The following is a 14423-nucleotide window of genomic DNA, read 5'->3' as shown; positions in this document are numbered from 1 at the left end:
TGATGAACCTAGATCAAATTCTTCCTGAAAGTTGCCAGTTCTTGTTGTTTCACTCCTTTCCCTCACTTATGCTTAGAGTTGTGCTGCAGCTCCCATCTCATCCTTTAATTTTAGGGGTCACTCAGCTACGAAAGAGGTGCCCCAGTTTTATAGCCTGAAAATCTGGCTACTTTGTACTTTTGGTGCCTGAAGTGAATGTGTTTTAACATAACTCCCTGTGCGAGTCTTTACAAGGTGCAATTAAACCTGGGAAGTCAGCAGTTCAGTAGTTCACCAAAGAACCAGTTAATTGAGGACTTTGAAGTATGAAGTATTTACCAGCTGTAAACAAAATCTGCATTCTAAATGAAAACTGTCTCCACAGCAGTGCCTGGGTTTGCACAGGGCAAGTTCCAACGCCCAATGAAATCAGGGAAAGGGGAGGGGAGGACCTTTCACTGATTTCAGTATCCTTTGGATCAAGCCACTCATTTCCTTTAGCAACGATAAAATGATGCACAGAGTACTGGGACTGTACAACTTCATTTTATTTTGTGTGCTTTTATAGGATATAAATAAATGACAAAATTACAAAATTTATAACTGGAAGCCCAAGCATATTTACATAAGTATTTGTTGCAGTGAGGCTACTATTTACTGTTCTCCTATACAATTTTCCTTTTGGTACCATATTTTTAGTGTTATTTTTTTACTGTCAGTTGACTACGTACATATCAACAGTGAATAGGCAAAAATATGTACAAGGAACTATTTTGTTCAAGTAAATTGAATACTGTATTAAAAGTATGTCATCACTCAGCGCTATGATTAGGTTTAACTAAACCATATACAATTATCAGGTTTAAACCAAGTTCAATTATCCATTTTTTGGAATTTACCAGCTGATGATTCTAACGGAAAACCTCAGCTGGATATGAAATAATAATTAAAAAAACATTAAGACAACCACACAATTTATCAATATCTCTATAATGAACTTCAAAATGATTCACAATTTGACTGGATAGAACAATATACGTTAAAATGTCATTTTTCTCCTATAGTGATATTTGTACTGTTATAATTTCAGTTCTACATAAATATACATCATGGTATTATACAAATACTCCACAGACATTAAAAAAAATTAAAACACTTCAAAGAAAATGTAAGTAAATCTTATTTAATCAAGTATTAAACAAATGCTTAACTATTTTGTTCCATGAAAACATTTTTATTACTTTGGAATTTTTTTCTTTTACTCACTGTTTTTATGTAGAAAATGTTTTGCAGTAGAATTTTATCAACACACTTCCAAACAAGCTTTCTGTGACAGAAATTTCGAAAGCAAAATCCATGGGTTTGACTTTTTTTTTTTTTAAGAACCACTGAGATTTATTTTTAAAAATACTAGTAGAATTCATGGCTATAGCAATGTTGAACTGCATAAACTATATGTAGGTGTAGTAGAACGACCATTCCACTTTCATTCCAGACTGATCACACAGAACATCTAGTGCACTGATGCTGCAACGCGCATGATTTTCATAATGCTGCAATAGCAGTGGTTTACTTAACTTTAAAATAAACAATATTTGTCATAATTAATCTGGCTTCCTTCCATAAATATTCATATGTTTTCCTATAGTACTTCTCTTCCATAAAAATATCTAATAAATGTTTTCTGTGCATTATTAATACCTTTTTCTAACCATTCATAAAACAGATCCTTTGTTGCAATGCAAGAGGTTCCTATTTCTGTAGAGGATCAAAGGACACCAATGATTACATATAAAACCAGCGCACACAGAAATCAGGGTGCCTAATTTCTTGTCACTTTAATGAGTTCTTTATTCAACACAGGAATTACTAATCAATTCAGTGGTTTCACAAATACTCTATTTATTAATTCTGGTTCTATTTTAATTAAAAACTGCCAAGATTTAAATAAAAAAACCAATCAAATATTCTACTCATAGGCAGCATTAGTGTTAGTTTAGAGACCTTTCGTTGTTTTTTGTTTTTTTTTTTAAAAAGTAGAATTCTAAAATAAGAAATCAAAGAAAGCACTGTGGCAGAGTCACAAGGGAGAACTGTGTGAAAAATAAGGTTTCTCACTCCTCTTGTGGACAGTAATTTTAAAAGTCTTCATATAGTGTCATTCTTCTGTCAGTGCTGCAGGAAGAAGAACATCACCAGAAATGACTGTCAGCCTTTTTTGTTAGTTACAAGGCCACTCATACAGTGCAGTCTTCCTCTCTGCTGGATTGAAATGTTGCCATAAAGGAAAGGCTGTGCTGTGACTGCTTGGCGTGCAAGGCACAACAAGGAACAGGGGGACAGTTTTGTATCAGAAAATTGTAGTTTCATACTTGGTATTAATGCCTCTTTTGGCTTCTTGTCCAGGTTCAACAATCCATGGTAGATTCGCAAGAGTCTTTTGTTCAGATGGATCTATCTGCTTTAAGACAAATGCAAACACGCAGACGGGTTACCATCTCTGTGCACAGCATTTCTAGCAGAAGTTTTTTCTTTAAACTAACAGAAGACAGAACAAATCCTGTATCAACAAAGTCCTACAACAGTGGTCTACACTCCCATGTACTCGTGGTTGCCCTTTTTTCCTGTTTAGACCAGAGCTGTGTCTACCCCCAGGCTACAGGGCATCATAGTTCGTCAAAGCCATGCTTGATCCTGCGACGTCCTTTTGCTACTGAGACAGATGATGGCATCAGGAAATGCTCTTAAAATTTTATGGAGGAAGATTCTGTGGCAATGGATGACAAAGTGTACAGTCATACATTTTTTTCCCCTTCCTCTCATCCGATAAAATTAAGTACCACAGAGTATGCTGCTCACTTTATAGCCAGTGAGTATGATACAGTGTGTGATCATTTTTCCCCTTTCCCTCCCAGATCACTCTGTGCTTGTATTCTCATTTGACTTAAAACAGTTTTCGTGATTTTTTTTTTTTTTTTTAAAGCTCTACCATAAAATAATATTTATCATCTATGCAATTCAGGAGGGCACTTTAAAGACACTCAATATGTAGGCTCCAATAAGCCTGGATTCTTTGGAGTTTGGGATTCCAAAGAAGATACTGAAAACATATATTGAACACTAGTTTTGGAACAGGAGGGTCTGCGGAGGGGCAAAACCAAAAAAAAGGTAAGAAAAGAAGTTGCTTGGTCTGACAAGATAATTGTAAATTGATTTGGATTTGTAATTTGATTAGGATACATATGTAGTGATCGTGTACCAAACAAGTTTGGTTAAGATTTTATTTCTCAATAAGAGATCAGGAAAGTCCATGGAACCGGAGAGTTTGAGAGGGATGCATTGGCTGTGATCCTCAGCACTTAAGAAAAGCAGAGTACGCTGGAATTAGACTGAATCAATTAAAGCTCCTCAATTGCTATAAAAGACATATGCACACCACTAACCAAGCAACATCTTAAACTGGAGGAATCTGAAATGAGCCGTTGTTCAAAACGGCTGCCTGTGCATCAGTGAGGCAGCCCGACTGGCTGAGGAGCAGAGATGGCACATGTGGGACATGGAGCATTTCTGAGTCAACACGTATATTTATTCATACAGCTTCTAGTATATCAGCTCTTAACTGTATAGCTGAATTTTGGTTTTTTGCATGCATGACTACCTTCCACTTACCACTGACTTCCGAATACTAACACGTGGTTTGGGAATAGGTTTGGAGGGTTTATTTTCAAAACTTTCTGGGAGGGTTGAAGAATGGCCCCCTTTTCTTGCTTGTAGTGCGAGCTGATAGGCCACCTCAAATGCTTGTCCTAGTGTAAGAATGATTTCATAAGCTAAATTCTGGAACAAAACAAAAACAGTTAAAACTGGAGTGAGATTGAATTACTGTCAAATACATGAAGTGGGGTAGTACTCTACAGAAGTGATTTGTAATGTATAAAATTACAATCACACAGCTTAATAACTTCCTTAGTCTCTGTAATATTTATATCCGTCATTTGATTTCTTATTGATTAAGAACAATCTAAATGTAATTTACTGTACTGAAAGTAATGACTTCTAACAACCTTGAAAACCTTGTCTCACTAAACATGAAAACAGCAGTGGTTGAGTATGTGTCACCTCTTTTTAGAAGTAGTACATTAACTGCCACCCACCCCCCTCCTTTCCCAGCTCACCCTGTACCTGCTACTCTCAAGATCCCACCCATTTTGCACTACTACACCTATTTGACATTCAGCCTTGCTCTATTTCAGAACTCTTCTGCTGACCTGTCCTCCTCCAGAGCTAGCAGCCTGATGTGCTGCTTCCCCAGGCGTGCACCTTGGGATGCTCTGTGCTCTCATCAAACAGCATGGAAAGAGGATGCAGCATTGATGCGCAGCTTCCAGAAGGACAAAAAGTGAATGTCACAGGTGCATGCTCTGCTTCACAGATGCAGTGCACCTATGCATGGTGAGTCAGTGCTCCACTTAGATACATGTTTCAAGTGCTGGGGAAACCTTCTCATGCTTTTGTTTTCTAGAAGTAAAAATGAGCTTAAACCGGCATGTCAGAATACTCCTGTAAGCTGGGGGGTGGGGTGGGGTAGTGTGTGTGACCAAAGAAGTCAGGCTCTTAAGACTAAGACCAGTTTGGTGGTATAAGTTCTCATTGCATATGTGGAAGAAAAACCTGTCAAAACACTTATAAAACATACTGACCCCCTGGTTCCTCATTTATAAGTATTCTTTTTCAGTACAGTCAATGAAGAAGCAGCGGTGAATTTCAAATTTGACCTTAACCTAAACTGCAAGTGAATTTCTATGGTAATTTTTCTTCAGGTTTGTGGGTTTGTTTTGGTATATTTATTTCTAGGCTCCTACCAGAGCCTATTTCTAGGCTGCTAACTTTGCAATAATGTTTTAAACACCTGCAGACCAAACGCAAGCCTGCAGGTTTGCCTCCTCACGTCCTAAAGTCTCCTTAGAATAATTCATAAGTGTTTGATGTGATTCAGAAGTTACCCGCTCCTTCCTCAACCTCTATAGCCCATAGATGGAAGCAATCCTGCATTGCTTTAAAACTAGGTGATCCCTTAAAACTCCCATGTTTCTAATATGATTTTAAATAAGATACCTCTTTAGCTAGTCAAGTCTAACTACTGAGCTTGCAATAAGCCAAAAAGCAATGCAAGACACTTGAAAGTACATTATCTGCCCTTCAATTGTTAAAATACAGTTAAAAGGATAAGCATTTTATTTCATGCCCTACCCAATAATTTCACTGTAGTCATGAAGAAATTCCATCCCTTTGTTATCACATATGTATGTGGAGATAGTACAGGCTAAATTCAGCATATTTGGCTCATTGTAAGAGCTTCTTATAAAGGTGCCAGCTCTGGTCTGTGTTAGGTCAGACAGAAAACAATACTCCCCCACTGGGGATACGCTCTCAGCTGGTATGACTGCAGTCACAACAGCAAGCTAGCCAAGGTTTCATAGCTTCCCCAATAAAAATGTCTGCCTGATTTGATAGCAGTAGTCTCCACATTGTCTCCCCTTTAGCTTAAAGGAACTGGCCAGGACCGAGAAACACTTGAAGATGCAGTTTGCCAGTGGAGTAATAAATGAAAGACTAAAGAGACTATTACGAAGTGCCCTGCTTGCAGCAGAACGCTGGTTATGGAATTGAGACCAACAGAATGTAATTGTTAAAAATGTACAGAATAGTATTATTTGAAACAGAGCATGCCTATTAGTAGGACAAGCATATTATTCTAAAGGCATCTTAATCAGCTGTCGTGACAGTAAGATAGTGTACTACATCATCATGGGATTGTCTACAGTGGATATTATTATTACTAAGGAATACATCAACAGGACAGAGTGTAGTAATGACTTGGAGAAAATGCAGACTGTCATACCAGTGGGACTGACAAAATGCACCATCCAGTGTGGCATACAAAATGTCACCGAGAGACAGGCCTGAAAAGCTCTGAGATAAGGATGGAGACAAGCAAAGGGTTTGCCATGCTGAGCCATAAATCTAGTCTGGGTCCTGCACCCTGTCTGAAGCCACGATAATTTGTTTTCTTTTGTGGTCTGTATAATGAAAAAATATACGCCTGCCAGGAGCCTGACAGCCATGGGAAACACGTAAATGTTTCCATGGTTATTAAATATTTGAAATATAGCAAATAAACCAAAACATTTACTATTCTGTTCAATATTCAAAATATAAACTGAACCGTAATTTGTACATAAATGTCATACATTGTGTACTGCGGTAGAGCCTCAGTGAAGTCTGCAAATGGAGGCAAGGAGGGCTTTAAAATGGTACCTTGTAAAATTTAATAAAAGCTACATGAAAAACTGTATTTCAAAAAAAGCCAGAAGTAAAGTAGTTTGGTGTGAGGGAGTTCTCACCTGTATTACTGGGAGAGGACTATGAGGATTAGAGTTGGTATGGATTCTTGCCGGAGCTATAATGGAGAGGTAAGAGCAGGATTTCCTTGGGGATGGGGGTGGAAAACCAAACTACAAGATCAGTCGTAGAAATTCTTCTGACCGAGCGAGGAGACTATTTGACTTTTTTTACATGTGGCACAAAAGGGAGGAAACGGGTTAGCCTCCCTAAAAGATGCTTAGCACAAAAGTTGTAGACCCCCTGGTCACTGCAGAAGACATAGACCCTTACAGTGCCCCATCAAGCTCCTTAGGAAGGAGGCAAAACTCTTTAGGACCACGGTGCTTCTGAGGCTGCTACAATCCCATTCCTTGCTTGGCACAGCAGAGAAGGAAAGCAAGTAAGCTAATGCCTTTAAGCAACAATTTCTGGGAGATGAAAAATTGAGGTCAATTGCCTTGTTTGCCATGTAATGTTACAATTCAATGCCTCGGTGCAAGTCTGAGTCAGGATTCTTTAGCTGCTTTAACTCAGCCAACCTATTAAAGTGGCGAATTGTTTTCTTACATTTTAACTGACTCTTTTTACTGCTAGTTGTCTTCTGTTCAAAGGTGCATTGGGCAATGAAGGAATATCTGATGGAGATGACTTTGAATGTCTCCCCTATACCAACTAGAATTTGGTATAGGAACTGTTATGATGGTTTGTTTCTCCAGAGGGAATCCTTCACTGGTAATTTTAGGGCTGCTTTATAAGTGAATGAGAGTGAAGTGAATTTCAAATATTGAGCAATAAATACTCTTTTTTTTCCCCCAAATCTTGTCCCCTTCAATATTCTTTAATTAATTCTCATGTTTTTGCAATATTGATTATAGAATTTTAACTCTGAGTAGACAAGTTACATGTACGGTCACTCCTAAATAGTATCAGTAATGTTGCTAGTTGACATGTCGCTACACTAAAACGCTTTCCTATCTGCAAAAAATTGTTCTTGCTCACATTTCATGAGAAACTGAAGGCCATAAAAGAGCAAAATTTTTGGCATACCATTGCATATATTGCATTATCATAATATGTATGATCTAAGATACACCTTTTTTACACCTTATTGTGGGTTTCTACATTTTAAATGTTATTTTGCTTAAACGACTGGGCTTCTGTCCACTGACAAACGGGCAGGATTGTTTCTATTAGCAAGATCAGACTAATATAAGTGTTAGACTTCAAATAGAAAATTTGATTTACTCTATGCCTACGTTCTGAATAACCAGCTATTTTTTATGAAGCTTGTACTTGCATCAAAAATGCTCAATCCTGAGAAATAACGCAACACAAAAAAAGAATATCTGAGTAGGTAACACCCCGCTGAGGATTATGGTGCAGAAGAAAACTAAGTTAAGACGGTTAGACATTAAAGTTTCTGTATTGCTTAAAACATTCATTTTAAAGTGTTTGGAGTATGAAACTATCCTCCTAAGATATGAGAAGTGAGCAAAATGTTGTAATTATTCCTGGTTCACTGTTCTTTCTTTGCAAAGCAAAGAGAAAATTAATTTCATCTGCTGTACCTGGGTCTATGTCTGTGCTTGATTATTAAAACTATAAATGAAACTGCAGTACTTTGAAGCCATTAAGAAGTATTTAAATGGATTGGGAGAAATAATAGCCTCACTCAGTCTAATTTCAGTTGATTCACTTATCACTAAAATCTATACAATGTAACATCTTGTTGACCATGGTCTATCTATTTTTAACAGAATTTTGAATTTTTTTTTTTACTCCCTGTGGACACTAAAATGTCAGCAGAGAATCTATACAACAGAACCACTGAACCAAAATGCTAAAATTCCTTCTAACTTACCTTCCTGTACATCTTGTTATTTAAACTCTACGTGCTATTGTTCTGCAATGTTGACTACTTCCCCAGTTCCAAATACAATGCCTCAGTTACGACACCTCTTTTTAACTTATTTATATTAATGTAAGCATGTTTCAAGAATTCATACACATTATGTTAAAATATTTGTTCTTTAACTACTCTTTAAGTTTTAATAGCATCTTAAATTTCTCTTGTGCTTAAAGGGCAAGTACTTGTGACAGTTCTGGACAATAAGCTCTCTTAGTCCTAAACATTGGAACCACTACTTATTATTTCACCAAATTTAGCTGAAAACAGCATGACTAATGAATTGATACGTGGTCATGATTTCTTGAAACACTAGTAGTCTGTGCTTTACCATCTGAGAAGCATAAATATAGGAAGAACTTAGTCATTTCCCACCAAAATAACAGGAGCCGCAAGGACTTGTCTGAAATAACATTCTTGAGATTTTTAGAGAAGAAAATTGGAACAAGTAAGAATGAAAGCATTAATTTGCTATTTTCAAAATAAAGGCAATCTTTTTGAAAAGGTACAGGTGCTGCTAAAATAAAATTTCCCCAAATTCCATATCTGCATTATTTGTTCAACTAAAACTCCCACTGATGTGACAGAGAGGAGAACAGAGCAGAACAGAGGGACCATCTAGTAATAATAATCTGTTGACTATTACAGGGGTAAACTCTTACACAGGAACACAGGAAGGACAATGCACAGATCTCTGTTATCACAGATGATTCAAATCTTTCAGATTCAGTGTGGTAGCCAAATATTCCTAGGACCTCCTGAGATTTGTAACTAGCTACCTGTGTGGTCTCTGTCAGGTCTGTAAGTCTTTTGGTTCTCTGGTTAAAGTAAATACAAAACTTTTCATGCATTCTCTACACATTTGCACAGGAAGCTTCAGTTTTCCAGTTTATGTAATACAATGTATTGAAGTCTAAACAATATTTAGAGAAATGTTTAAGTTATTGGGACTGATCCAGTTTAACACTGAAACACTAAAAGTCATGGAACAGCAGGGTAAGAAAACTGAAGAAATCACTTCTGGTGGTAACATCTGACCTCTGGTCCAAAAAGCAGCCCACATTTGCTTCATGAAGGTGGGATGTGTCCAGGCTCAAAGGGCCCCCCAACAAGGTACTGTCCAGCCCTCTCATCCCTTGTTGCCTGGCACTGGACGGACACACGAGGGTGAAAGCCAAAAGGCTGGACATCACCAAATCCATCCTTCCTTGACTGCACAGGCACTACAATGCAGTCAAAAATGCAGGATGCCTTGCAGACTTCGTTGAAGCTGTTTCCTGAACCTACCTCTTACCAGGATTGAGCACTGTATGTAATGCATATTAATGAAGTTCTGATTTGCTTATTTGGTGTGCGCCGAGACTTCAAAATGGGTGGCCAAACTTGTTACAAACTTCGTGGAAGGCTATAGCTTACCTTAGAAGAATTACATGCCAAGACTTGTATGAAAAGCTACTTGCTAAGTTTATAGGCAACAGCTTAAGAGTACAGAGGTGAGTTATTTCAGATGGGAAATGAGATAATTACAAAGAAAATCTTTGCTCTTCTACAGAAATATCCTTTTAGTATCCCATAGTAGATTAGTCTTTTCATGTGGTAAATGAACGATACCTTTCCTTCATCACCATATATACGCTGAAAACGTTCTAACAGAACTAAAGAACTATTACTATTACAATGAACTATTAAATGAAGAATCTTCTATAAACTGACCACATCAAACGCAGTGAATACGTGGCAGTAGTGGTGATTAGTCTTCAAGTCTTTAGTGATGTACGCAAATGTAGAAAGGTCTTCAGGGTCTTGTGCAGCACAGGAAATGTTACGGATTTCATGTTCAGCAATAATATTCTGTTTAAAAAAAATATTTCAGTCAGTTTCTGAATTAAATTTAGAAGAGCCATAAAAGGTGTGGGTTTAGATTTGCATTTATGTTCATCAGCTGTACTGAAGTATTTCTGAAGTTTCTTAGTAAGAAGAGATTTAATACATCCCATGTGTGTGGTCTTACACAGGTTATTGGAATTTTGATCCTCTCCAATGATATTTAAAATTGCCAATAATCTGGTAGGAAACGATGACATTCTAGAGTCTTCTCTGTCAGTCTGCTTGAGTTCTGTACAGTTTATTCAGCATCCTATGACAAAGAGACATCTTTCCTGGAATACAGCTACAAATACAGTTTCAAAGCACTATACAAGCATCTTACGATGCTGCTGGTTTTCTGTATAATGATCACTACATGACAATGTTTCAGTCTACTGCCAGACAGGATTTGGTGAAATCCAACAGGCTCAATATCCAGGCTTTTGCATGTGGTGTTTGACAAATTTCAGCTACACTTCTTCAAGAGAAAAAAACCCATCAAACATCACTTATAATTGAAACCCTGAGCTCTTGAAAGGCTTCTGCTTAGTAAAAAGGTAACTACAGGAGGATCTGGCAACTTTTCTCCACTTAATGACCACAGCACCCTGTAAGAGAGATGTAGAAGAATGAAACCATTCATGCACCGAGCAACACTACTTGCAACAGCCAATGTAAGCTATAGCATACAATTGAGAGAAAGGTGGCGCATGTCTGTCCAATGAAATAAAAAAAAGCTGTCTTAAAGCTTTGGAGAAAATTATGAATATTCATTACATAAATTGCTGACATGTAATTATTGTGTTCAGGCCAAAGGAACCATGAAGCCAGAGAAGAAGACACTGCAGAGTGGCTTATGATTAGGCCTTGCTTCAGCAACACACGCATTTCAAATCATTTATTTAAACAGAAGAATGATTCATTGAATATGAATTTACTTAGCCGTTAGCTTATACGCTTTTCTGAATTGTGGCCCTGCTGGCTGTAGCTCTGGCTTTTCCACAAAACCCTGAAGTGAACGAGCCTGCTGCAGCGTAACATTGCTACTGCACCACAGAACACGTGACACCTGTAGGTCCCAGTCTCCCTCACAGAGCTGCCGTTTGCTGCTGCCTCAGTGGCATCTGTACAAGCTAAAACAGTCTCTGAGCATCGCCGGTTTTCCCTCACCGTTCTCTTTTCCTTCCCACTTCCTTTCCTTCCCCCCCCCCCCTTTTTTTTTTTTAAAGAACAGGAAATATATGCAACTAAGTCACTTAAGATGCTTTGCCATATCTTCTTTCATTCGCTAAGTGGCAAACTTCCCCTTTGCATGCATGTGTCAAGTTTTCAAAAAGACATATTAATATATGTAATTGAAGAAATCATGGCTTAGGAAAAATCTTAATAAAAAGCATTCCAAATTGCAAATTATGGAAAAACCAAGATAAGGAAACTGTTACTGAAGAAATGAAATAATCCTCTTAATCTTAAATTGTTGCAACATACTTGATTAGTTCTGTTTAATGCACTATTCATAAAAATGACAAAACCAGTACTTATGTTTCAATATATGCCAATGTTTAATGACACATATAATCTCTACTTAACAACCACTGGCTTTTTACATTATTTTAAGCGTTTTATTTTCTTTATTCCCAAATTGATAACCTTTACCCTCAATAAAGATTTTGATGAGAATTACAATTATACCAAACGCAGGGATTTAGATATCCACAGATACAGCTGTAATACAGTCATTGATGTTGTACTGGCAACACTGTAGTTTAGAAAGCACAAAGAATTAAAGCTTGGAACATCTTAAAATCATGTGAAGTATTTATGCCAAATCATGAGCCACAAAGTAATCACCTGAATTTATGCAGTGTATGTGAGAAGAACTCTGCTATTCTGAACCCTAGGTGACCTGGGGTTGACACGGAGCTCTGCACTTGAGACAATACTCACAGAGATTATTTTAATGTTTTAACTTTAAACCAAGTGAAGTTTGGAAACATTCCCATATCAAGTTTGTTTTGAATAAAATAAAGTATACCTAAACTAAATCTTCTGGATGAAAATTAGTAGTGAAATTAAACATGTTTTCCCTAACTTTTATAGGATATCCTCTGTGATCTCCTTTAAAAATTAATGTGTTTTCAAGTGCATGTGTTTACTGTTTCCTAGGGTCACTACTCCAGTCGACCCATAGTCTTATTCTGTACAAATTACACTACTATGAATCAGCTTGCTGTTCTGGGTACGCTCCTCAGGCGCTGACTTAACACTGTACACTCGTCATTCTAAAAACTGTCACTCCGTTTGGCGAGAGAAACCTCCGGCGCTTCTTAAAAAGCAGGGAAGCTGAAAGTTGGTTCTGGTTCTGCCAAGGGAATACCTTGGAGAAATCAGTTTTTTGCTAAGCAGCCTTTCTTCTGCTTGCCTATCTTCTGTCAGCCAGTCCCGCCCCCCTCGACAGAAATCATCCCAAAGTCAGGGTTATCTGTGACCCACGAGAAAATTCTGCAAGTCTGCTTCTTCCTAAGCAGCAATTTCTTTCTGGCCTCACTTGCAAAGAAATGGCGTCATGTCAAAGTGGTGTCATGCCAAGCTTCAAGGTGCCACTGAAAGAGCTGTTGTGGAATGAGGCCAGGGCCCCTTTGTCACCTGAAGCTTTGCCTGCTACGACTTGGAATACAAATTCTTAGCTTGGTGGCATAAAGGAAAAGGATGAACAGCCATGAGAGCTGAGTTTTCAAGCACAAAACTGCTAGCTATTTTTGTCATTAAAAAGTATGCATTTATTGCTAAGTGGTGCCCAGCGCTGTCAACTATAAGCTTATACGGAAGCAGTGCAAGTCTGAACAGGATCTCACCTTAGTGCTAATCTGTTTTGGGTCTTGAAGGAATTGGGTACAGCACACTGTGGACAAGGATGAAAACAATGCTCCTGGGAGAGTTGCAGGCTATTACCTGGTTTTTACAGAAGGGAAAGGCAGTGCAGATTTGAACTGGAGAGAAAGCAATCTACCACTTGAGAAAAAACACAGGACTGTGGCATTATTTACCTCCATCAAATACATCTATTGCACTACTAGGCATAAGATTTCAGTGGGACTGGTCTAGAGCCACCTAATGCAATTTGACAAACTTTTTTCAAGTTTCCATCTTAAGTAAGATTACATGCACTGTACAACGAGATACTGGAAGCTCCTTTTGTTTTCCTGATTATTTTGGTAAACCTAAGGACATTGCAGTTACATTCTTTGCCCTACAGAGGAGATTTAAGGGCTGAAAACATCCTTATCCAAGTTAAGAGTTCATAGCATTACCATGTCCTGATTTATGCCCATCAAAGAACATAAAGGAACTGACGGTTGTAAAAGCTCAGTTTTGAATCAACGGAAGTGAAATGAGCTGACAGGAACCCCTGGCCTCTCTGCTCTGGCAAATATGCCAGACGTGACATAACAGTAATTTCACCTCTGGTTTTCTTTCATGCCATCTTGTAACCCTAGATATGGCTTCCAACCTCTAGCAGAAGCTCAAAAATCTGCTTTCGTTCCTTCACTTAAAAGCCAGTTCTAGTTAAATGCCTTTAAAATGTCACTGATTTGGCAAGTTTGATGGATCCTGAGTTAAATGCATCATGTGGTCTGAATGTTCAGCAACACAAAGCAGTTATATCCATTATTAACCTGGTCAAGTAGCTGGGTTGTCAGATTTATTTTTTATATTGCTTAGAGAGTTTTAGTCACATAACAGAAAATTTGGTTTCTTATTCATATGCAAGCATTAGTATGGACTGCATTTTGCCATTTTAGACTTCCAAAGAAGAGAAATTCATGCATTACTTTACTCCTGCTCACACAGCTTGTACGTTCTACTTTGGCCAAGCAATAACCCATTGCTCTATCCATCACTGTGTTCTCAGATCTCTCAATTTCTGCTTTTTTTAATTTTATTTTTTTTTAAATAGATGTTGGATGTATTTTAAAATGTAAGAAACAAAGCACAGGACATTGCCACACAGGAAGATGAAAAAAATATGGAATAGCAACTGTTAAGAAGCTGCTGCAATTCAGGGACTCAAATGGCTAGTACCAGGAAAACAGCTCTCAGAGAGGCTATGACATTTGAAAAGGATATTCAAGGCTCTTGTTTCTTATTCTTACAATGGCTGGCCCTGGATAAAACCTTACACCTTTATTCTTCATTGAGACATCTAATTTTTTTGGGGCCAAAATTGTATTAATGAACAGATATCTGTATCTATATCTATATTCTGCATATTTAAGGAACTGAATAA

The 14423-nt window shown here is 37.7% G+C and overlaps 1 protein-coding gene across 9 annotated transcripts in view; it reads right to left on the bottom strand.

The window, feature by feature from the left end:
- Positions 1-506: 506 nt before the first annotated feature.
- Positions 507-14423, bottom strand: part of ANKS1B (ankyrin repeat and sterile alpha motif domain containing 1B) — a 441694-nt gene continuing 427777 nt past the window's right edge. For 6 of the 9 annotated variants that reach the window (XM_037390597.1, XM_037390599.1, XM_037390598.1 and 3 more), the window contains 3 exons: positions 9983-10120; positions 3649-3816; positions 507-2440 (listed from right to left, as the gene is read on the bottom strand). In XM_037390597.1, coding sequence (XP_037246494.1) covers positions 2330-2440; positions 3649-3816; positions 9983-10120 — 417 coding nt within the window. In that variant the 3' untranslated portion in view covers positions 507-2329. The remainder of the gene's footprint in view (positions 2441-3648; positions 3817-9982; positions 10121-14423) is intronic. The other 3 variants (XM_037390600.1, XM_037390605.1, XM_037390606.1) reach the window with 1 other exon arrangement.

Source organism: Falco rusticolus, chromosome 5 (genome assembly GCF_015220075.1).
Source record: "Falco rusticolus isolate bFalRus1 chromosome 5, bFalRus1.pri, whole genome shotgun sequence".
NCBI classification, from domain to species: Eukaryota; Metazoa; Chordata; class Aves; order Falconiformes; family Falconidae; genus Falco; species Falco rusticolus.
The sequence above is the reverse complement of the archived record's forward strand: the minus strand, read 5'-3'. Positions and strand labels throughout refer to the sequence as shown.